The following is a 25,147-nucleotide window of genomic DNA, read 5'->3' on the forward strand; positions in this document are numbered from 1 at the left end:
CTCCTCTTCAGGGAAGAGATTCTCTGATGTCTTTCAGCATTCAGTTTTCTCCAAACTTTTCTTACGCACCTGCCTTTCACTGGGGTGAGCTTCAGGGCAACAATAAGGTGTCTGAGTTAATTTAATCTGATGCACAAAGTCCCCATTCATTTTGTCTGGGCTTCCTTCACAGCAAACTGGCTACTTATTAACCTCACATGAACTAGGATATATGATATAACCCACTATTTTCCCCCATACTCAGTTTGAGGCATCTTGCTTGAGAATATGAAGCTGCCAGGGTAATAGTATTTCAATGACATTAGTCATGTCACTATCTGATTGCAAATCCTATTCTTGCTATAATAGACAGTGTTGATTACTTCCTCACTTAAGGTCTTTTATAAACTGTTAGGCAATTGACTGCACTGATTAAAAAGGAACACCTGGTAAACTGGAAACTGCACGGCTCTGAGATGCAGCAAAGCCTTCTGTGATAAAAGAATCTTAAAAAAAAAAAACCAAACCAAAACCAAACAAAAAAAAAATCAAACAAGAAAGCAGCACTAATCAGCAGATTTGAGCACTGACAGAAACAAGTTCTCACTTCCACTGGAGGGACAAGGGTGGGGAGAGAAGTCCTCTGCTGGCAGCCCCTCCAAACAATCAGACCAAGAAGCCTGTGAACAAGTCATCACCTCAACCTTGTGTAAGGCTGGAACTGACTGCTCATCATATCTAGAGAAGCCAGTGTTGGCTTTGGATTAGAGACAACAAGTATTGTTTTTACTACTATCCTGCCATGGAGGACTAGATATTGTAATCAGGACACAAACACAGCCAGCCAGCCCTGGCAGAAAGCTAATGAGTAAGATGCTAACATTTCTGAGAAGGCTATGGATACCCTCCTGTTAGTAAGGCCTTGCATTCTTAAATCTAATCACCAGACAGTTCCTACGGTACATAAACTTCAAAACACAAAGCACCATGCAGCCTCCACGTGTTAGAACTGACCACACTACCCAGAAGGAGAAAGTGAAGCAATCTTTTCCATTTCTTCTCCTCCCCCTTTTCCAACATCATATCTGCTTAGATTGTGAAGAAAATAAGGTGCATCTGTATTCATCAATGAGGAAGACCAGAAAACAGAACTTCCCTACCATCAAATCTGAGCTTCAGCCATTAAGTTGTGATTCCACCTCATAATACTGTTTGGATGAGACCAGCATGATACTATACTCTTTAGCAAGTAAGATTTTTAAGCCCTCTTTAACTCATTTGCATGTAACTTTTGCTTCAGTAGCTTTGCTGGTTGCTTATTCAATTTTGGATGCTGCATAGTTCTTGGGATCTGTGGATGTGGTGCTTCTAGAGGGAGCACAGGGTGAACCTTGATACACTGTGCCAAGTTCATTGTACATAGCACTGTTAGCTCTCTGGTGCCAACCTGAGACTCTGGAAAGTGAAGAATTTTGCAAAAAAGAACTGAAGAAAGTTGGAAGAACTATCCCACTTGTCCTGGGATATGCTCTGCCATTTTATACCTTTATCACTTGTATTCTGCCATTGCTTGGCATAGCTTTCATTTCATCAGCTCAAATACCCTCCCACCTTGTTTTTCTGCCAAGTACATCCAAGCTAGCTGGGGCAATGCTCAAAGTATGTTTATTTATGCACATCCCTGAGGCATGGAAATATGGATGTGCACATTTCTTCTGACCACCGATGTGTAAACTCACACATTCAGTAGTCCAGACCAGGCAGGGTGATACAGGAAGCTTTCTTTACTCAATTTACTATCAGTTACATAATCTTTTTCTCATACCCCTGCTCAACAGGCTAAATCCCTATTTTCATAACTCAAAATCTTGAAAAACACTGTCTTTATTTCATAGAATCATTAAATGGTTTGGGTTGGAAGGGATCTTTAAAGGTCTTCCAGCGCACCTCCCCTGCAATGAGTAGAGACATCTTCAGCTAGATCAGGCTGCTCAAAGCCCATCCAACGTGACCTTGAATGTTTTTCCAGTGATGGGACATCTACCACCTCTCTGGGCAACCTGTTCCTGTGTTTTACCACCCTAGCAAAAAAGATCTTCCCTGTGTCTACTCTGAACACAATAGATTTAAAAGCTCAGATAGGCATATTGCCCCCACACCTCCTGCTGCAAGGTAAAATTACACCTAAACACCAAAGTCTTTTAACCCCTTTATTTCAGTGTTCCTTCTGCAGCTTACACACTGGCCCAGTGCTCAGAAGCAGACAAACAAAGAATGCTCATGCTGCCTACACCCAGAGACTGGAGTTCCAAAAGGAAGCCCTTTGCATCTCTCCAGAAAGTCAGTGCCACACCTACAGCGTTGTGTCATGGGTTTCCCCTCCTATGACCTGACATTAGGGACAGTTTAAGGGGCTATACTAAAGCCTGAACATCAGGGAACACTTTTTCATTGCTAGGGTTACAAAGCAATGGCACAGATTGCCCAGAGAGGTTGCAGAGTCTCCATCCTTGGACATACTCAAAAGCCATCAGGACATGTTTCTGGGCAACCAGCTAGAGCTGGTGGTCCTGCTTGAGCAGCAGAGCTGGATGACATGACCTCCAGAGGTCCCTTCCCACCTCAAACATTCTGTGATTCTAAGCTGAGAGGTCTGTTTTAGTAACAGGTCTCCATAAGGGAAAATTCAAGAACAGGTTACGCCCTAACACAGTTCACCCCAAATCACTTTTTGAGGATCACCCACCATGTGCCAGTGGCCCACAGAATTTACAAATGTGGCAAACAAACCCACAGGGCACACTTAAGAGCCTATTCAATAACTTCTTCACATGTGCCTACCACAAACTATCATCAGAGCTATCTCATAGAAAAGAGTTCCCCTGTTTACAGTTACAAGAGGGTATGGAAACATCAGCAAAATGTGCAACCTCATTTCAGCTTTGTGATGTACAGGTGTCTGACCTCCTACCTGCCTGTGCAGAAGCCAGTTCTTACTTTTGGCCACCCATCTGCCCCCCTCTCTGCAGGGCCAGCCCAGCTCTGCCAGAGCTGCTGCTCAGACCTCCAAAGGCTGGGCAGAACTAGCTTCCATCTGCCTGTAAAAACATAACATAGATATGCTGCAGCTAATCTCCTGGAGAACAGCATGGCCTCCACCAAAAATAGTGATCTTAAATAGCATTCTGGCCCGCTGAGATAAGTAATAAACAATAAAGCAGTTAAAATCAAGAGACTCGTTTTCTCATACTTTTTGTTCCTGCACATACGAGCAGCAACTGAGGCAAATTCAAATCCAGGCAAGATAGTCACTACCAATTGTACTGACAGAAAACCCAGGGTTTCAATGTTTCCAGTCATAAAATCTTTCTTCATGCTTTTTTGTTTTCTTTTGCAACATTTATTGAAGCATTCAGAAAGGAGGGCTGATGGCTTTTGATGTGACCCTGTGGCATGGAAAACCTTGATAGATACCTTAGTTACTACAGACCATCACCCTCTGTCTTATTTTTTGAGAGACTTTGATACTTGTTTTGTATTTATCTGCCTTGAGCACGAGGAGCTAAGGCTGCTAACCTAACAGCCAGCAGGAGTAACCCCTGTTGCACAGCACAGCTGCATCCTCATTCTCTCCCCTGCTGAAACCCTCTTGGTTCAACAGAGAGGTAAAAATCTGGCCCACAGTCCTGTTTGTGAAAGCCTGATGCCTTTTTGGCAGATTCATCTCTATTTGCCATTTACTGAACTTGAACCAAGTGATCAGTCTCTTCTACACAGAAAAACTGGAGAGATGTGGGGTTTTACACTTGATCTTTAAAAGGCCCTTTTCCTACCACACCTCCAGTTAAGGTCTGAAACAGCATCTTGTACTGACAAGTTCTGCAAAGGTCCTGCTGTTAGCAAAGGTGAATGCTCGGTCTCTAGCAGTTTTTCCTCTATCCTCACCAGTCCTGTAAATCCAGCCAGCACAAAATGCCTTGTCATTTTGGCAGCTTGCAGGTATGACATTTCTCAGAAAGCAAACAGGTCATTTCTTAAGCACTCTTGTACTTTTGTTACAGCCTGATGCAGCTGTGCCCTACTGAGATGCTGAAGTACAAGTTTGAACTTAGGAACAGCTCAAAACATAGCTTGTTCCACAGAAAATCCATTTCGCTGTGCTCCAAAGGTGCATCTTAAGGGTTAAAACCCAGAATGTGCCTCAAAGGAAGATTAAAACCAGCACAGAAAATTGCACTGAGTTTGGTTCCTGTCTCTCTTCTCTTTGTCAAATCCTTTGTTTTTGCACTGACTCACCAGGCAGTACAGTGGGTTAACTCCCAGCCCTTTCTCAGGAGTATCAACCCATGTTTGCAGGAAAAGGAAAAAAAGGAAAGAGGAGGGGGGAAAAAAGGAAAGGGGGGGTGGGAGGGGAAGGAAAGAGGAGGGAAAAAGGAAAAAGGGGGGGAAACCAAGCACTGAAAGAAGATAGGCAGTATTTACTGAGCCTGTTCTTGCCTTTGTCTCATAGCACCGGCACACACTGGCCAGAAGAATCAGGGCAACTCCCCTGCTGTCACCCCCATCTGGATTTTTGGGACTGAGCAGGGTGAGCTCCCTTCCTACACCAAGACAGGGCCAGAGGGGAAGTGGAAGAAACGAGACTTGGAGCAGCCTTTTCCTGCCAGCATCCCAACCTTTTGAGAAACTCCCACCTCAGAGCAGAAACCCCTTGTGCTCCACCGCGGGGGAGTGGAGCTGGCAGCCCCATGCTTCCCCCAGCATCTCCTGCAGCTGCTCGCATGGATTTCCCCTCTGGGATGAGGGATGCCCGCAGGACCCCGGCCTCCGACCACGCACAGCTGCAGGGGGGTCACAGCCCTGCCAACACGCTAACAAAGAGCAGCCAGCTCATCCACACCTCATTTCCTGCAAAAAAAATATATTTTTTTTTGACCCCAACCTTTTCTGTTCAATCTCTGCGGGATCTATGGGGGGAGGAGCCTGCACCACCCGGCTCATCTAAATGCTGTCCGAAAAGAGAAGACCGGATGGAGAACGGAGGGGGTTCTCTGTGTTTGGCTTAAGTATTTTCAGGTTTTATGGCCCTGGGAGGTTTTTCTAAGCCTGATGAGGACGCTTCAGTACAAATTTAGTTTTAGCAGCCTGCCACTTCCAAAGAAGTCAGCTGAGTCAGAAGTGCTGATGTCTTCCAACACTCAGCTCTTATTCAGTGAAGCAAAATCAATGCTAAGTCTCTAGCTCTGATACTTGCAAAAAATATTGCTTCAAATACAATCCAACAGGTAGGAACAACACATTATTAGGGTGCATTTATCAAAGAACTGAGATTTCCAAGAGCTGGATTGCTTTGCATGGGGATACTCGGCCCTCAAGATAGATTTACCAAAAATAAAAAGTTAAAGAAACTGAAAACATTTATTCTAAAATAGTGACCTTACTATACATGAATTAGACCACCCTTAAATTTGTACCTGCAGGTAAACTCTACCACAGTCTCTCTCACCCAAGCACTGTTTGGAGGTCAGACAGATTCCAACCTGTTGCATTTCCATATATCCCAGTATAGAGAAACCTGGCTGCATCATTTCCTCAAGAGTGCTACAAAAGAAACATGAGGTATTTTTCACTAAACACAGAGGAAATGGTGCTCTGAAATAGCTGCTCTTGTCCATTCAAAAGCAACCCCACTGAATGATCTCAGACAGAAATTCAAAGACTTCAGTGCACTGGAAAGGACAGATGGGGTTTAGTCAATAAACCAATTGTCAGGACAGGATCCCAGTTTCATGATTCATCTAAAAGTACCACACACAGCTCAAAGATGGCAACCTAGACCCCGTTTACCATTGGTTTGAAAAGCATGACGTGAAGTGACAAAAATTTTTTAACCTGTGTTTATATCCCAGGCTGTATTTTATAATTACTTAAGGATGAGAACAATACCTACATGAGCACTGCTAAAACCTATTTCTGGTCTGTTGTTGCTGTCAACCATGAAACAACCAACTTTGTGAAGTAATAAATGTGCAGGAAATAATAAAAAGACAGCAATTTTCTTATTATTGTATTGGTGATTTACACAGAAACTGTGCATATCTTAAAGTAAGATGAGATTTTAATAATTTGGGGATTGGGAACAGGGCAGTGGAATATCTCCACTGCTTTTGCCCATTTAGCTTTGCTAATGTAATGTACAGGCTTTAGACTTATCTATTTGTACTTTTTATTCAAATAGCAGAGAAATGCTGAACATGATGCTTCAGACTGTGGACTGAAATAACTGCAGGCAGTTATTTCAATTGTCAAGTTATTTACAAATTCCCAACCCACTTCAAAACCTATGCAGCTTCCAGGACATGGGGCCAAAACCACTCCCTGGCAGCCATATGGTGCTTTGCCTGGACTATCATACCATGAAGCCCGTTACAGTTACATTTGCAGACAGATCTGATATCATTTAAGATGCTGATCTTTTTTTTTTTCTTTTTCTTTTTTTTTTTTTTTTGGTAAAAAAAAAGGAAAAACTTCATACACTTATTCAGAGGCCTAGTAAAGTGTTATCCACAAAGACTTTCCTCATGGTTATCTGGAAGAAGCTTATGGTTTTGAGTGAATCAAGTACTAAGTTTTGCTGAATGTGTTCCATATGTGCCCCTTAAGCACAGGACAGACAGACAATATGCTGCTGGGCTCCAATTTGTCACAAAAATAATGCCCTAACCACAAGACCAAGAAATGAACAGTTTCACAGCCATTTCAGAAGCTCAGCAGATTTTTCTCATGACCAAAAGATGGGCAAAGCCCTGAGCACAAGTGCTCTCTTCTTCATAGAATCATAGAATCAGCTGGGTTGGAAGGGACCTCAGAGATCATCAAGTCCAACCCTTCGTCCACTACCTCTGCAGTTACCAGACCATGGCACTGAGTGCCACATCCAGTCTCTTTTTAAGTATCTCCAGGGACGGAGAATCCACTACTTCCCTGGGCAGCCCATTCCAATGCCTGATCACCCTCGCGGTAAAGAAATTCTTTCTACTATCCAACCTAAACCTCCCCTGGCACAACTTGAGACCGTGTCCTCTTGTCTTCTTAAGACCTCCAGCTCCTTGAGAGCTTCAGAGGAGCCCTCCCCCAGCTGAGAGTGCCAGAGCAAGGCATGTGGAGTGCCCGGAGCAGAGGGGAAAGGACCAAGAATGCAGCCAGCTGCAGGGAGAGGCTTCACAAATCCCGGTACAGCTGGGAAAGAGACTTTGGAGCTGAGCGAAATTATCCTTGGTTAAACAGTAACCAAGTCTTAAATCTAAATCCTCCCAATACGAAGGCTGATAAAAACTTCACCCCCTCACAGCATCCTGCTGCCTATCTGCCAGGAAGGTAAGTTTTATCAGACAGCTAGACAAAAAACTATTTTTAAGCTATAGGGCTTATAATTATTTCATACAGCAAAGCTACTGAAAGTTACAAACTGCAAGCCACATATAAAATACAACAACCTCTGCACTGTGCAGGCTGGGGAGGAGGGGTCGTTTTCCTTGGTTTTTTTTTCTATTTAACCCTGTATCAGAGAGAAAGCTCCTCCCAGGCTGTACCATGCACAAACGAAAGCAGCGTTCTCGGAGGAAACCCACTCACGCTTTAGCCTGAGTTTCCATTTAGTTTCCGAGCACAAAACCGGGCACGGAGATTCTAAAACTAGACAGCCAACTACACGAAGGCGTTTGCTCACCTGATTTTCCCATGATCAAGTGGTGTTTGGTTGTTTTTTGGTTTGTTTTTTTTTTTTTTAAATTTCACCTGCTGCCTCTCCGAGTTTCTCTGCGAAGTGCCGGGGAGGGAAGCGCTCGCAATTTCAGCCCAAGTTCGGCAGCCGCCTGCGACCGCTGCTGGAGGAAACTCAGCAGCATCAACGTGTTACCACCCCTTCTTCAGCACTGGAGTAAGCCTGCCCATGCCTTATAAGGCAGAGGGGGACACACTTTTTTTTTTTTTTTTTTTTTCTTTCTTTCTTAAAAAGATCCTCTTTAGGGTCAGGAGCTATTTATCCTCCACAGTAACCAAGCAGCTCCAAAACACCATATGGTTTCACATACCAGTTTAGCTTAGTAATCACGGCTGTCTTCTGATAAGAGGAGGCTGTGGAAAGAAATTCTGCTGACAAATAAATCTGCTTCCATAGCTGCCATAGCCTGTGAGGTTATTTCATACAGCTAAATACTTATTAAAGTTTTACCCAGCTACTGTATGCGAAGTCAAAAGAGGCAGGTGATAAGAAAGTTTGAAGTACACCCATGTTTTATGTCTAAAATCACATTCTGCACTGGTATGACACGTGTAGAAGGTATTAGTAAAATGCAGCATAAGATTCTGCAGGTGAAACAGGAACCATGCTGATGCTGTACTTCTGTAAAAAGAGCTGGATGTATGTATGCCTCATTTTATCTGTGCAAGCACCCTGTGCCACTGTTATCTTCATACTTCATCAAAATACCTCAAGCTAATCTGGCAAATATTAACTACTTCAACGACGTCAAATGTGATAATTTGATTAAAGCTAAGAAGTGCTGCATCTCTCTAAACAGTAATTCAGTTATGTGTTTCCAACTTTCATCTTTTCATCATTACAATAAAATATGAGGTCAATCCTTCTCATTTTTTTTACAGTGCCTTTCAAAATGCCAAGGTTATACTTGCCTTTCTGCCAAGTCTTCTGGCTCAGCACATTCTAATTATTCTTTATCTACCTCTGAAAGCTGAGCCCCATGATGAGAAAAGAAAACTCAGAAATAAAATGGTTTTTTCCTTTTAAAATAAGTAGCAACATACCTTCACTAGCATACTGGTCCTCCTGAGGCTGCTGCATTGTCGAGGCTGGCACACAGGCTGAGGAGGTGCCACTACTGATGGGACCACTAAGAAGAAATATGGGGGTAATTGATCACCACCCAGAAGAGGAAAACATAGGGTGTGAGAGCTCACTCCTCTTCCCTTTCCTGGTAAGAAAACAGGCAGCAGAGCAGGATGAAGAAGTCAGAGGAGGTGGAGAAGGACATCACATCCCACTCCCTCTGCCTTGAGAGTGGTGGCTGCTGGCTGAGGAGTAGGGTGGAGAGCTGGAGCAGGTACTATCAGAACCCTTGATCTGGTGGCAAAAGCCACTGTTAACCATGGGCCTATCTCTGAAACCCCAGTTTCTAAAAAGGCTCTGCTAAACTTGAAATTCTGGGTTGTATTACTCCTATGACAGATATCAACGCCCAGAAATATCCTGTGCCACCCTTCTGGCCTTGACAAGGAGGTGAAGAGAACTCCAATTTGCTTAGCTGGGAGTCTTTGGTATTTAAAATGTTAATATTTATCCTGATAGCTGATTGTTATATTTTATACTGCTTATGTTTCAGATCTTTATAATATTCAGCCACATTATTAAGCGACATCCTACACTGCTATTAAGAAAACAGCATCATTATTTTCCAAAGTGACCAGAGACACCTGCACGTGATTTACACAACATCCTGTGTTTCCTAACTTGGAGAGGAGGGTTTCTCTGATTAGGCAAAAATCCAGTGTTACCTACAGGGAAAAAAAATGGTTCTTTCTCTGATCAGAAAATAAGAAATCAAAATCAGTGCTGAGGCATGAAATGTGAAAATTACCAGTTACTACAAAGTAAATGTAGTGACTCATCAGAGACTGGGAAGTAACGTAAGCTGAGATACACAAAAACCAAAGAGGAAGTGGGGAGCTGTGCTTTTTTAGCATTTTAAAATTACCTGATGAAATTTCCACACTAACAAATATTGCTGATCTTATCAGATGGAAATATGGAGGAAGTATGTACACTTATAATCAGAATGTAATTGAATCTTTGAGAGTAATGGAAGCAATTAAATAAAAAATTCTACTAGGGAAATTTGCAAACTCAAATCATTAATATCCTTTTACCAGTTTCAGGTAGTATCAAATATACAGACATCTGAGAGGAAACAAATGGGATTTCCAGTTGATGATGGATTGGAGCACCTCCAGATGCATGTGTATTTAATTACTGCATGATTCCTTACAGAGCAAATACTGGGATAAAAATTGTATTATCCCATACTGAGCACTGGAAACTATCTTACAGAAACAGAGATGCCCTGATATGACAACCAGACATGAGTCCAGCATTCTGCTTACTATAGCAACACCTACTAAGCATTTCTGGAAAAGATGCAAAAAAAATGTACTATATGGACTGACTCTTTTTCAGTTGTTCCACCTTTATGCTAAAAGGAAAACAGAACTGTCTAGAAAAAAATTAACACTTAAGTACTAAAGACTGGTGTAACAAATATTCTTTCTGGAAATAGGTCATAGAGCATATAAGAAGCAAAAACGCAATTTGAAAGGAAGTGCTTGAATCCTCACAATCAGGGAGTTGGAGATAATTCATCTGCAGTAAAGCTATTTCAACTACACCCTAAAAGTCTGTGGCTAAACTTCTGGTGCTACACTGGATATGTGACATTCAGATGACAAAATGGATTCCTTCTTCTACCGTGTGTACCCTTTTCTCCCACCAAGGCAACTCCATTTCACCCTTTTGCATCCACTCCTCTTTATCTCGATGTGACTGGCCCTAGAGCTCGTTGTCTCATAAGCTCCTCCAGTGCTACCATACAAAACCCCACGTCCTCTTTCTGCTTTGCCTTCCTGGAAGCTTCCTGCACCCCTTCCTTCCAGTGGTTTCTCTTCAGTATCACCCAAGGTGTCCTGTGTCACCTGCTGTGTGCTGCTGGCTATGCAGACCCCCAGTGCCTGCAGTCAGGCTCAGACACATTTAAGAAGGCCTGAGATAAACCTTTTGATATGTGCATGCTCTGATGGGTCCAGTTGATGCAAATGGCTCTCATCACTAATGTTTTGAGTCATTAATTCAGTACATCAGTTGGTATCAATCAGGTACCATTTAGGGTCCTACACAGACCAACCAGGACAGGCACCTGACAGCTCAATGCAGCTCATCGGTAGCTCATGGCATGGATGGGTCTACTCTGCTGGGTAAAAACCTGGCTGGTTGGCCGAGCCCAGAGAGTTGTGCTGAACAGAGTTAAATCCAGGTGGTGGCTGGTCACCCGTGGTGTCCCCCAGGGCTCAGTTTTGGGGCCATTTAGTATCTTTATTAATGAGCTAGATGGGGGGCTTGAGTGCTTTGTCAGCAAATTTGTTGATCTGCTTGAGGGCAGGAAGGCTCTGCAGAGGGACCTGTACTGGCTGGATAGATGGCAGGGAGACCAATTTTATGAGGCTCAACAAGGCCAAGTGGTAGGTCCTGAATTTCGGTCACAACAACCCCATGCAACAGTATAGGCTTGGGGAAGACTGGCTGGAAAACTTCCCAGCAGAAAAGGACCTGGGGTGCTGTTTGGCAGCTGGTTGAGTATGAGCCAGTAGTGTCCTCAGGTGATGTGATGCCCCCCCAGCATCCTGGCTTGTGTCAGGAATAGTGTGGGCAGCAGGAGAAGGGAAGTGTTCGTGCCATTGTACTCAGCACTGGTGAGGCTGCACCTTGAGAACTCTGTTCAGTTCTGGGCCCCTCACTACAAGAAAGACATTGAGTTTCTGGAGCAAGTTCAGAGAAGGGCAACCAAGCTGGTGAAGGGTCTGGAAAACAAATCCTATGAGGAGAGGCCATGAGAACTGGGAATATTCAGTCTGGGGAAAAGGAGGCTGAAGGGAGACATTATCTCTCTCTACAACTACCTGAAAGGAGGTTGTAGTGAGGTGGGTGTTGGCCTCTACTCCCAAGTGAGTAACAATAGAGGATAACTAGAATAACTAGAGGAAACGGCCTGAAGTTGAACCAGGAAAGGTTTAGAGTAGATACTAGGAAGAATTTCTTTACGGAAGGAGTAGTCAGGCACAGGAACAGGTTGCCCAGGGTGGTGGCAGAGTCACCATCCCTGGAGATATTAAAAAAATAGATAGATGTGGCATTTCAAGACATTCGCTAATGGACACGGTGGGGTTTTCTGAGCTGATGGTCTTGGTAATCTTAGAGGTCTGCTCCAACTGTAAAAATTCTGTGATTCTGTGATCACAACATTATCATACATAAACCCTGCCAAGGAGGTTTGTATGCCTAACAGCCTTCTTTTAAAAGCAATACTAAGAAGTTTGTCCACAAGCCAAACCATGCATACAAAATATATAACATCATATACAGTGACAAGAAGCAGGCAAACAGTAAAATGATGCACTAGGCTACAAAACTCCACACTGAAGTAAAGTGATAACAGGGCAAAAATGATGGTAGAATATTTGAGAATATTCCTCCTGTTCCAGTTTTGCCAGGTTTTGTTTGTGGCACCTAAACTGGTATTGTCATTTCACCTGTAAAGTATTCCAGGCTGTGTAGCAGGTCACAAAAATTCGACTGTAACACAGTTGGAGATGCTAATTTTTATTTAGAAGAGGATATATCAATCTCTGCTTTCTAGTTTGGCCATTGCTCTCAGATTCTGAAGAGGCTGAAAAGAGCAATGATACAAAAGCAATGCTATTTCACTTTTCTCAGTACTGTGTTGTTATCAGGTGGCCACATGCAAAAACCCTCTCAGAAAACTGAATACAGTCACTGCGGAATAGTCATTGCCTTTAAATTCTTCCTACACAATGCAAGATAATGGTTGTGCATGACTTATCACCAGTGGTCTTATGGACTGGATTCTAAGCAAAATTCTGGGGACAAAGTGTAGGAATACAGGCAGTGCCCTTCTCTTAAGAGTCCCAGCTCTTAAGAGTCCCATTCTCTTAAGAATGTCCCCAGCTGACATTCTTCAGGCTCAGTACTTGATCTTAAAATGTCTGAGAGCACGAGTACTAAAATCTCACCAGAGAAGAACAGTGAGATGCCCACTTCAGCCTCAGGATGTTCCTCAACATGGGTCAAACTATTTTGGTTCTGTGTCCAATTATGAAAATGAAGAAAGCACTCAACAAGGTTGCTCTCAACTCCTTCCATGCAGAAGAAGAAAAATAAAGCACAGTCTCCACAAGAATTGTAATTTCCCACCTCTGCAAATGCATGGGGCACTTCCTCTGCACCCTGCCATGAGGAAGATGTGGAGCCCCTGTTATCCTGCAGCAGGCAGGGGTGAGGTCAACCTTGGAGTACAGAGTTCAGGTAAAGAAGGGAAGGAGAGGGTACCCTGGAAGGAATTATTGCACAAGAAAGGAATTGAGAACATTCAGCAGGAACAGGGCTTCTGTCAGTGCTTCAAAGCATTACCTCTGGCCTTCAAGGCTGTGGTGGACTGAACAGTACCTGGCACATGGTGTTAGGACACTTTTTGGGCTTTAACTTTAGGCTGAGGATAAAACCTATTTTCCCACGCCCACTGCTCTGTGGCAATGCCAAAAGTCCAGTGTCAGCCCAGGGGAGCACAGGCACACACAGGAGTCAGATGAGCAGGCCAGGTCTGCTGTATCCATCCATCCATACATAAACAGGCTGACTCCACAGCACGTGTGGTTTTGCCTTCTTGTGTGTAGCTCTGCAATCTGCTATATTTTCTATCAGATCCACACACGCAGTAACCTTTGTTTTAAGCAAAACCAGCATCCTACTAAACTGAAGCACCTCCTGCTTAACAGCCACAGATTTAGCTGTTACATTAAAATACCCTTGTATATGAACAACTTCATGAGTCAGAAAGTAAATTTGAGCATGCTGCATGAGATCACACAGTTATGACAGGTCCTGAAAACATGTTGAGAACAAAATGCATCTGATAGTGACTAAAGAAACATAGAAGGCAGACCATGTGATTGTGTTACCTCTGATTTAATTGCACCTTGAATGACACATGCAGTTCTGATCTCCTGATCTCAAAAATGATACAGCAGAAGTTAGAAAAGATCACAGAAAGACAACAAGGGCATGAAAGATTCATACACAAAACAGCAGGGTTTTGAGCAACCTGGAAGGTATCCCTGCCCATTGTAGGAGGCTTAGAACCAGATGATCTTTAAGGCCTCTTCCAAACCAAACTGTTCCATGACTCTGATTCTTCAGCCAAGGGAAGAGATCACCCTGCTGGGTCACCTGGCCCTGCTTCCACCTCCGGTACACTTCCTTATTACGTCTGAATTCACTTAGGAGATCTAAGACTGTTCCTCCATGTGACTCCTCCATGATCTCCTCTCCAGCAGCTTTCCTACCAGGCTCTTAACAATTCCTCTGCATGAATTTCATTTCTATACCAGCCACCCAGACAATTGCTCAGATACAAAACTCCAGCAGCACCGCATCTGCATTCATGACACAGTTTTGGTTCAGTCTTTGTGGTCCTGAAGCCTGTTTGCCAGGCTGGGGCTATGCCCATCTTAGCAAGTAGTTCAGCACAGCAGAGGCAGATTTGGAAGAAGAGACCTAATGTTCAAGCTTAATGTTTCTTTCACAGAGTTTCATCTTGACCTATGACTCACTCAAGGCCAGAAGCATGGAATGAATACCCAACAACAGCTTTAGCATGTCAGACAGACTCCTGAAGCTAGGCTCTGCCTATGTATCTGAAAAAAAATCCACTTCACAGAGACATACCTGGCAAACTGAGTGCCAGAATGCTAACTGAGATGGTTACTGGAATATCATCTAGCCCTGCTTTGATGATCTCTTTCTATTGTTGATTTAAAGTCCTTCTCATTTCATCCAACTCACTTGGCAGAGTCTTCACTTTTCTCACTGGTATTTGCAATGAGTTTGAAACAGAGCTGCTCATTTCCCTTGTTAGCCAACAACACCATAGTTGATTTTCCTTAGGTAAGATTTCTCTGGCATGACTGCTTTGTAATTTTCTTCCTTTTGCTACAGAAACATAATTAAACCCATGAAAAGTCAAAATACAGAAAGAAAACACTTTTTTTTTTCAATTATATTGTTTAGTATTTTTGTCCTCAATAAATACTTTTTCCCTTAAACGACTTCTAATACACTGAATTTCAGATGCAACAAGCACGCTTCCAAAAAAATCCCCAGCAATCACCAACACCAAGGGGCACTGCTTATCACCAACAGTTGAACCATTCTCTTGGGAGTTGATAGAACATTGCTGGAGAGGCACCTGAACAGGATGCACAGAATACACACAGCTCTGGTCCAGACTGCCCTTTGAGTTAGAATCATAGAATCATAGAATCATAGGGGTTGGAAGGGACCTCGAAAGATCATCTAGTCCAACCCCCCCTGCCAGAGCAGGGCCACCTAGAGTACCTCGCATAGGAACGTGTCCAAGCGGGTTTTGAATGTCTCCAGTGAAGGAGACTCCACGACCCCCCTGGGCAGCCTGTTCCAGGGCTCTGTCACCCTTACAGGAAAAAAATGTTTCCGGATATTCAACTTGAACCTCCTGTGCTCCAATTTACACCCATTACCCCTTGTCCTATCACTGGTCACCACTGAGAAGAGCCTAACTCCATCTCCTTGACACTCACCCCTTACATATTTGAAAACATTGATGAGGTCACCCCTCAGTCTCCTTTTCTCCAGACTAAAGAGACCCAGCTCCCTCAGCCTTTCCTCATAAGGGAGATGTTCCACCCCCTTAATCATCTTAGTAGCTCTGCGTTGGACTCTTTCAAGCACTTCCCTGTCCTTCTTGAACTGAGGGGCCCAGAACTGGACACAATACTCCAGGCGCGGCCTCACCAATGCAGAATAGAGGGGGAGGAGAACCTCTCTTGACCTACTAACCACACCCTTTCTAATGCACCCCAGGATGTCATTGGCCTTCTTGACCACAAGGGCACATTGCTGGCTCATGGTCATCTTCTTGTCTACCAGGACCCCCAGGTCTCTTTCACCTACACTGCTCTCCAGCAGGTCAGCCCCCAACCTATACTGGGCCATCGGGTTGTTCTTCCCCAAATGCAAAACTCTACACTTCCCCTTGTTGAATTTCATCATGTTTCTCCCTGCCCAACTCTCCATCCTGTCTCTCTGAATGGCAGCACAGCCTTCTGGTGTGTCAGCCACTCCTCCCAGCTTAGTGTCATCAGCAAACTTGCTGAGGGTACATTCTATACCCTCATCCAAGTCGTTGATGAAGATATTGAACAACACCGGTCCCAGTACCGACCCCTGAGGGACTCCACTAGTCACACACCTCCAACCAGATTCTGCCCCATTGACTACAACTGACTCCTTCCTTTCAACCAGTTCCTGATCCACCTCACTACCTGATCACCAAACCCATACTTGATCAACTTATCTACAAGGATGCTGTGAGAGACAGTGTCAAATGCTTTACTGAAATCAAGATAAACCACATCTACTGCTCTTCCATCATCTATCCACCTAGTAATTTCCTCATAGAAGGCTATGAGGTTAGTCAAACATGATTTACCCTTGATAAAACCATGCTGACTGCTCTTGATGACCCCCATGTCCTTGATATGCCTGGAGATAGTGACAAGAACAAGTTGTTCCATCACCTTTCCAGGGATGGAGGTGAGGCTGACCGGTCTATAGTTACCTGGGTCGTCCTTCTTGCCCTTCTTGTAGACTGGAGTGACATTTGCTATTCTCCAGTCCTCAGGCACCTCTCCTGTTACCCATGACTTACTGAAGATGATGGAAAGTGGCCTAGCAATGACCTCCGCCAGCTCCCTCAGCACCCTTAGTTCTTCAAGTATGGTTAAAGCCTCTCCTAAAACTGTGTACTTGGAAGCAATGCACTACAAGGCAAAAAAAGAAACTAGAAAAGTAACAAAATTGCATGTGTATGCCAGGTCTGTGATGGATCTTCATTCTTACCTCCTAGTTCAGGGATCTCACCCTCATCTCTTCATGCTGCTCCAAGTTCTGTCACCACAAGGTTACACATTAGCATTTACCCTGGCTTATCTCCTGGGTATGTGGGTATGCTATTTTCTGCCTCTTCCATCCTTGCACAAGACTTTTACATTTTCTTTTTCTGTATGAATCAAGCTGAACTGAATTTAGTTGTTGGCTTACGGTGTTGGTCAAAAGTTGGATCAGATGATCTTGGAGGTCTCTTCCAACCTATAATATTCTGTAATTTATGATTAACACTTCCTAGGTATAATACAAGACTGTATGCAAAAAAAAAAAAAAAAAAAAAAAAAGAAAAATGGTTTTCAGAAACAAGGGTGTAGTTTGATAGAGAAACAAGGGTGTAGTTTGATACTATCAGGTGAAACACAAGACCACAACAGTGAATAGGTAACTATAAGTTTATTGGTAACATTCTCAACACTGCAATCAGCCCCAGTAATTGCACAGAGATTGTGAGGTAAAAGCAGCCAGTCTGGTCAGGCACCTATCAAGGCTCAGTCTAGGGACATCTCTGCCTTAATGTGACACTTTCTCTTTTTGACAGTAGGTCTTACATCAGGCCCAACTGGTCACACCTCACACAATACAACACTGCAAGAGGTAGAAGCTCAGGTTACTGTGACCTTATGACCAGTGTGGGCAAGGTGCTTGCTTTGTGATCACAAACACTGAACCAGATCCTTCGACTCCTTGCTGGTGTCACCTCCTTACCTCCCCTTGTGACTTGTACATCCCAACGTGGCACATTTCTCTGTACAAACTGCAGGGACCAGGTTCCAAAACTTTGAGTAGATAATTTTATGCATAGTTTTTTTTTTACCTCAACCAGTACATTAGGAAAAAAAAAACAAAAACCCCCCCAAAATATCCTTGTGGTATAGCTATTTACACTTGCAGCACCACATATATTTATGTGTTAAAAAATATAAAAGTATGTTTCCCTATTTAAAAAAAAAAAATCTGATGCAAAGTGTTCTTAAGTTCCTTTCCCAATATAATATGAAAATTTATACTGTGTTTTAGGAAGACTTTAGAAATAATGTACACAAACACATGCTACCTGAAAATACTGCCCGAAGGAAGACAATAAGAATCAGAATGGCAATATGCCATCAATAATACTCAGAAATTGAGGTTAGCATTTCTTTGTTCACTTAGCTGTCTATATTCTGGCTGGTTCGTACCAATCCCCAAAACCATCAGTGAGGTGTTTCATTAACACAGGGGAAATAGTCTTCAGTCTTGAAGAGGACTGGAGGCTCATAGAGGGTCTGTTGTCGTGAGGAAGGTTTCTGCAAATTAGACAAGTTTATTTTTCACCTTCTTAGAAAAACAAGTTTTAAAACAAAGCCTACAGGGATAAAATGCAAAACAAGAAAAGTTTTAAGGGCATATCATCTTAGACATGTGAATTTCTAATTATAACTTCAATGGGTCTGGCATATTTCTTAATGTTAGTGAAGAAAAGCAGCCTTTGACTTTTGCCATTCTCTCACCTGGAAAGTACAAGATATGCCAGCTTTGCAGGAGCCAAACAAGTTACATTTTCCATTTGATGGTACAGTCAACATGGACTTCAGCCTTCCAAAGCCCTAGACCTTCACCTGTCCTGCTCTGGCCCTTGAGTTCTCCTCAGCCACTTCAAGTTAACCTCAGTTTTTGTTCTCATTTACTTAAGTTTAAAAAGTCCTCATATGGAAACGTGTTTCCTGCTGAGCTCCTTCATCAAGTATAGAATACACGGACTATGACATACTGTCAAAAATAGTGGTAGTAGACTGGAAAAAAGCTGTTACATTGTTTTGCATGAAAAGTGTATATGTCTTCTAAATAGTAGCTGTACATTGTTTTGCTATACCCAATATACCTCAAAAGAGGGCCATGAGGATGATCAGAGGGCTGGAGCACCTCCTATGAACACAGGCTGAGAGAGTTGGGGTTGCTCAGCTTGGAGAAGAGAAGGCTCCAGGGAGACCTTACAGCAGCCTTCCAGTACTCAAAGGGGGCCTACAGAAAATTAGGAAGAAATTCCTTACTGGAAGGGTGTGAGACACTGGCACAGGTTGCTCAGGAAAGCTGTGGCTGCCCCATCCCTGGAAGTGTTCAAGGAGAGACTGAATGGGGCTTTGAGCATCCTGGTGTAGTGGGAGGTGTCCTACTGGCAGGGGGTTGGAACTGGATGATCTTTAAGGTCTCATCCAACCAAAGCTGTTCTGTGATTCTCTGATTCTAAATGGTTCATTTAAAGAGACAAAAGCAAGGACCACCACTGACTATTGTGTCAGCCTTCCTGCATGTAAATAATGCTGCACTGCAACAGACTCAGTGCATGTTTTCAATATATGACCTAAATAGGAGAAGGCTTGAAATAAAATTATTCTTGATTCATTAAAAGATTTTTATGGACTATTTTGCAGAGCTCTCAGTTTGTCTGCAGACTTCTTTGGGTACTTTGTGTCTCTGGGGACAAGGAAATCGGGGCCTTTACCAGTTACAGAATTAAAACCACACCAAATATTATTAGTATACTTGGAGTTGGAATGATTTTAGAGTACCAAAATGCAAATATAATTAACCATACCTACAAAAGAGCTAAGTGGAATTTTTTCCAATATTCAGTTGAGCTGTACATTTGTACTCCATATGAAATGCCCCCTTGTAAACAAAGTTGCTGATTTATGACAGATTGTATTTGTCTTAAAGTTTATGACACCATTAACTTCTTTGAAATGTTTGTTTTGCCATCCAGGTTGTATGGAAATAAAAAAACCAAAACAAATATCAGATCTATAAGTGGATACTAACAATGTTCTCTAAATCAGAGATGTTGCCAAATGTAAAAACAATCTTTGAAATAAAAGTTTGGTATTTAAAAATTATTACATATCCTGTACTGCTACACCTTGCAAGCAAGGGAAACTAAGGCCACTGGTATTCTGCAACTCATGATGCTGAATTAAGAGGCATTATGTCTGCCTATGTGTACAAAAGGAATAATTTCAATCCAAGGATGAAATTCATAGGCAAGCACAGCACTCATAATTGCCTAAGTACACCTTTGGAATAGTTATTTTTGCAACTGCTTAGCAGACATTTTTAACTTCTGAGAGACTTCTGACATCCTCAGTGATCTCAGAAGTCTTACTGTTTTGCACTTTACACTGCCTGGTATGCGCCAGGAAAGATGAAAGGGAGCTTACAGAGGCACAGCATAAGAAACACAAAAGACATTCTTTGTATAAAGAAACAGATACATTTAAATGGGAAGAGAATGAAGAGGACTTGACTAAATTAAAATTGTAGCAGGCAAACATTAGCTACAGCTACTGAGAAAATCATTTAATCAGTATAGACTTCTTTTCACAGAATCACAGAATGTGACCTTCAAAGATTGAGTCCATCCTCCCTGCCAGAGCAGGGTCACCTAGTGTAGGTCACACAGGACACATCCAGGTGGGTTCTCAATGTCTCCAGAGAAGGAGACTCCACAGCCTCACTGGAACAGCCTGTTCCAGCGCTCCACCACAGTGAAAATACTTTTCCTTATGTTTACATGGTACTTCTATGCTCCAACTTGCACTCATTCCCCTTGTCCAACCACTGGGCATCACTGAGAGGAGCCTGGCTCCATCCTCCTGATACTCCCCCTCAAATGGATTGATACGTTGAGTGAGCTACTGAAATGGGACATGAGAAGAAATCTCTGCAGGCATTCTCATTCAGACATGCTTATGTTTACTAGTAAAAACAGATATTTTACTATATAATGCTCAGTACCACAGCAGAGCAGTGATGTGCCTTTTAGTTCATCAATTAACATCAGTATGTTCAGAGGGCTGGTTTTACTGCTATCTGTTCTCAAACCAAGAGACCACTGGGTATGCTGGGTTCAGTTTGCTGACACTTTCTAAGACTTTCCACCTCATTAATTGTGAAAAACTGATAAGCTGACAATGTGTTCCAATGCAACACTAAAAAAGCACTTTTTTAGAACTTTCAAACATTCAGCAGATTAGAATTCCATGGTTGACAACTGTTTCTAGCAATCAAATGGAACATACTGTTCAATATTCTTCAAGGCAAGTGCTGCAGTTGTTTTTAAGTGGTCCATAAATAGCAGCTTTGGGTTTTGTTTTTATTTTTTAAGAAAAAAATGACATCACTCCAAACTTAAACACCAAATAAAATTAAGGAATGAAAGTTAACTGACTGCCCAGAAAATAGCAGTGAACAATAGGCTTCCCTATTCTTTCTATTGTCTTACCAAGACAATACATATTCTTTTTCCAACTATTCTTCTCTACTGCCATACATTCTTGCTAAGTGTAGGAAAAAATACTTCAACTAGCCACAACAACCTTCTTCCTCTCCCCTTCTGCAAACCTGCTAAATTTCAGAATTCTCACCAGCACTCTGATACAAAAGCCTAGTGCAGGATGAATATAGAAAAAGAGAAAGAAAAGAACCTAGGAGCTGACAAGACACAAAGAAGAATGCTGTACTGGTGACTCAAAGAGGCATCAGAAGAATTATATATTTTTTTTTAAATCAGAAGGTTATTATAAAACTAGGGAATAGTGCCATCTTAAGGCTAGGTAAAACATCTCTTTGAGAGGTTTTAGAGAGGGCACTTCTAGTCTTATGTAGAACAAAAGCCCACAAGGAAAGAGAAAAAACCCACATCCTTTGAAAGTTTAATAGGGTGCTTACACAATTTCTGAACTGTGTGGGTCGAATATAAACAGAATCTTTATTTTAAAAACGCTGTGCTGTATCACTTTCATATCCATGTAGAAATGTTACAAAAAAGATTATTATTAACACAGTATGATCCATTAAAAGTGTTGTTTGTATAGGATCTTCCTGCTTGCTTTGCATACCAGAGATCACAGTAGCTTTAATATAAAGGCTTATGCATTATGTATTTGTTTGTGTCCTTCACACTGCCCTCTTTATGAAATCAGTCTCAGTTTGTAAAATTACAAAAATCCTTGTAAGAATCTGTGATTTTTAACTTTGGGTGGGTTTTTTTCGCTTTGTTTTGTTTGGTATGCTTGGATTTTTTTGCCTATTTTTTTTTTAAGCCTGAGAACTTTACAAAAGTCCTAATACAGTACATAAATGTATTACAGTTAAATTCAGATATATCTGTAACAAAGTTATTACTGTTTTCATCACCCACTCTGTTACGCACAGCAACTAAGCTGGTCACATGGTAACAAAAGCTTACTTACATTAAGGAAAGATGGCATGCTGATCGTGTGCAAGATTTTCTTGAATGTGCTGGGAAAAGCCCCAAGGTCTGTTTCTGCCTTTATGACCCGTTCTTCCAGTCCAGCTACAATGTTTCCAATCATCTTCACAAAAGCCTAATGTGGAAAAAAAAAATAAATCACAAAGAGGACCAACTTATTCACCAAAAAATTGAACCAGGATTATTAACTTCATGACAGTGGTCAAAGTTCTGTTACTTATATGAGGAGTCAAAAACTCCCTGCTCCATTTCTCTTCTGCCCACAAGTTAACTTTATTGCTGCAAAACCGGGTTAAATCTAGTAAAATAGTCTTGCTTTTCCTATTTGCCTTTCAGATATTGAATTTAGACTTCTATCTGTCTTCCTACTAAAACTGAGACCAACAATCTGAAGCACAGTTATGAAGCTTCATCAGGGATTAATAGACCTCCCATTCTATGAGTCACCAAATAGCTCCCAAAACACTGACTTTGAAAGATACTATAAAAAAAAGGAGAAGAAGTGGTACTACTGCTTTCTGAAAGTCAGATGTCTGCCCTGCTACAAGGGGTAAACTGATTTTTTAAAGGTATTTTTAATTAGAATACCCCATCTGTAGAAGTTCAGAGTAAACTGTGCACTCTTTATTAACCCTGTCAAGTACTGAATCCAGACTGGACATGGACAGCAAAACAGAACTGAACCCACCTGACATCCATGTGCACACACACACACACACACACACACAATTACAGCACATCATTAATTCTTCCCACCTGTGAAGAAACTGAATATATGTAGAAGGTATCAAATGCATACCTCTAGCTTGTCGATTTTCCTGTATATGTGTCTCATTTCTGTAGCTTTTGTGTGAATTTGAGGTATACTTTCATTGACAACCTGAGAGGAATCACTTCGAATCTAAAGGTCATTCAAAGAAATAATACAAAAATCAATGAAAAAAATGAAACATTCAGCAGTTTCCATTCTGGAACTAGACATGTGCTCCAATTAAGAGATTAAAAGTCATAGTTTAAAAATATCAGATTACTATTAGTACAAAACCACTAGATTAAAATTAATAAGATCGCTTCTTTTTGGTTAGTAAGTACCACTTAAGAAAATTTACTTTGCATAGGCAAATATTCACCTTTACAATGATATTAAAAATAGGCTGCTACGACCTTAACAGAGGTGGAACATTACCCAAGACTAAAGAAATAAATATATTAAACTAAATTTTTTACGTAAATTTTACTATCTGTAAAAAAACCACCCCAAAAAACAACAAACAAAACCCAGGCCACAGAATCCTTTTTTGTTTTTTTTTCCTTTTTTTAACTGGTTAAAAAATACACTAAAGTCTCCCTTAGATTAGTGCAGATGAACCACATGTACTGAGCTCAAGGAGACAGCCTGTATAGCAGTCACAGCTTATAGAAACTTTCCACTCAGTTTCCCTTCTCCTCTTAAGAGAAAGTGAAAATAAAACTGCCTTTCTAACAAAAGGGTAAGAAAGGGTCCCATAAAGACTAATCTGTAATCTAGTTTAGTAGGTTTCACAACTCTGATTACGTGCTCTGATTATAAAACCCGGAGAGAATGAGAGAATGTCTCTCTGTACATTAAAGGAGAAGCAGAATATTGGGAGACCCCCTTAAGGGGGGCCTAGAGGAAAGCTGAGGGCATGTAGCAATAGGACAGGGGGAAACTATTTAAGATAAAGGGGTAGATACAGATTACATATTCAAAATAAATTCTTTCTTGTGAGGGTGGTGAGACACTGGCACAGGTTGCCCAGGGAAGCTCTGGCTGCCCCTTCCCTGGAAGTGTTCAAGGCCAGGTTGGATGGGGCCTTGAGCAGTCTGGTCTGGTGGGAGGTGTCCCTGCCCATGTTGGGCAGGTTGGAAATGAATGCTTTTTAAGGTCTCTTCCAACCTAAACCATTTTTTGAATCTAGGTTGGTATTGTCCTTTTAGCCATCCACCATTATGTCATTCAAATCTGGATTCTATGTATGCACACAGAAAAATATATAAACAGAATTAAGTTAATACAGTTATATAGCTACATGGGCATAATTTTCTCTAACATGGAAGTTCAGTGTGTGGACCTGGAACCTGTCTGCCGAGACCAAAGGTTCCTTTCCATCTCGTGTTTTCCTGTAAGACAGAGCACATAGTAAACTGCATTCTCACTCTAAAAACACATATACGTGCAGGTTATACATACCATGTCCAGCATTCCTACAAACTCATCCACTCTGGTCAGCAAATCTTCTAGGCTCTTATCTAAGCTTTCTATCTGCAAAACAGAAATCCTTTAAAGAAACATGGACAGGAAGGAGAAAATAAAAAAGATTGTTCCAAGCAAAGCCTCGGAGTACATAAGACATCAACCAGACTAAAGCCATCTGAATATAAACTCCACAGCTTTACGAAGTGCCGGTGTCTGCGCACACCGGGAGGTCCCGTCTAGCAAGAACCACCCCGAAGCCTTGTGACCGGCCCAGCCCAGCGCCGTCGCCCCCGCTCCGGCCACCCGCCCGGCCCCCGGGCCGCTGCGGGGAAGGGCCGCACCGCCGCTCCCCTGTCCCCGGGGAACCCGGCAGGCCCAGCCCCACGGGTGGTGCGGAGACCCTCGCCCGTTCCCCGGGGCGCCCCGGCCCCTCCCTCCCTCACCTCCTCGATGAAGAGGCTGCGGTCGACCAGCAGGTACGAGGAATACTCAGCGGCGGTGGCGCTCAGCAACGCTTCCGAAGCGTCCTCATCCTCCGCCTCCCCGAGGCCTGAGGCGCTGCTGTGGCTCTGGGAGACGTTCCCGCTGTCCGCCCCGGGAGAGGTGCCGGGCGGCTCAGCCTCAGCCGCCTCCCCGGTCCCCCCTGCCGCCGCCATTTCACCGCTCCCCCCACTCCGAGCTGCCCTCCCCGCGGCGGGGCGGGGATGGCGCAGGCGCAGTCTCCAGAGGCGGGGCCGCGAGTGGCCCAGTACCACCGCCTACCCCTGGCCCGCTTGCCCCGGGAGCCGGACCAGCGGCCGAACCGGGGTAGGGGAGGAGCATGTATGTCGCCGCGGAGGTGCCGTCCTCTCAGGCT

At 42.8% G+C, this 25,147-nt stretch overlaps 2 protein-coding genes across 2 annotated transcripts in view; both read right to left on the reverse strand.

The window, feature by feature from the left end:
- Positions 1-7,920, reverse strand: part of GLIPR2 (GLI pathogenesis related 2) — a 28,168-nt gene extending 20,248 nt beyond the window's left edge. The window contains exon 1 of the mRNA XM_008505481.2: positions 7,709-7,920. Coding sequence (XP_008503703.1) covers positions 7,709-7,721 — 13 coding nt within the window. The 5' untranslated portion in view covers positions 7,722-7,920. The remainder of the gene's footprint in view (positions 1-7,708) is intronic.
- A 9,281-nt stretch (positions 7,921-17,201) lies between these two features.
- Positions 17,202-24,984, reverse strand: BLOC1S4 (biogenesis of lysosomal organelles complex 1 subunit 4). Its single transcript, XM_030444931.1, has 5 exons — positions 24,735-24,984; positions 24,286-24,357; positions 22,873-22,974; positions 22,054-22,188; positions 17,202-18,111 (listed from the first exon to the last, which is right to left on the reverse strand). The coding sequence occupies exons 1-5, from the start codon at positions 24,945-24,947 to the stop codon at positions 18,019-18,021; spliced, it is 615 nt and encodes a 204-aa protein (XP_030300791.1). The 5' UTR covers positions 24,948-24,984; the 3' UTR covers positions 17,202-18,018.
- Positions 24,985-25,147: the final 163 nt, after the last annotated feature.

The sequence above is a fragment of the Calypte anna genome, chromosome 2, assembly GCF_003957555.1.
Source record: "Calypte anna isolate BGI_N300 chromosome 2, bCalAnn1_v1.p, whole genome shotgun sequence".
Taxonomy (NCBI): domain Eukaryota; kingdom Metazoa; phylum Chordata; class Aves; order Apodiformes; family Trochilidae; genus Calypte; species Calypte anna.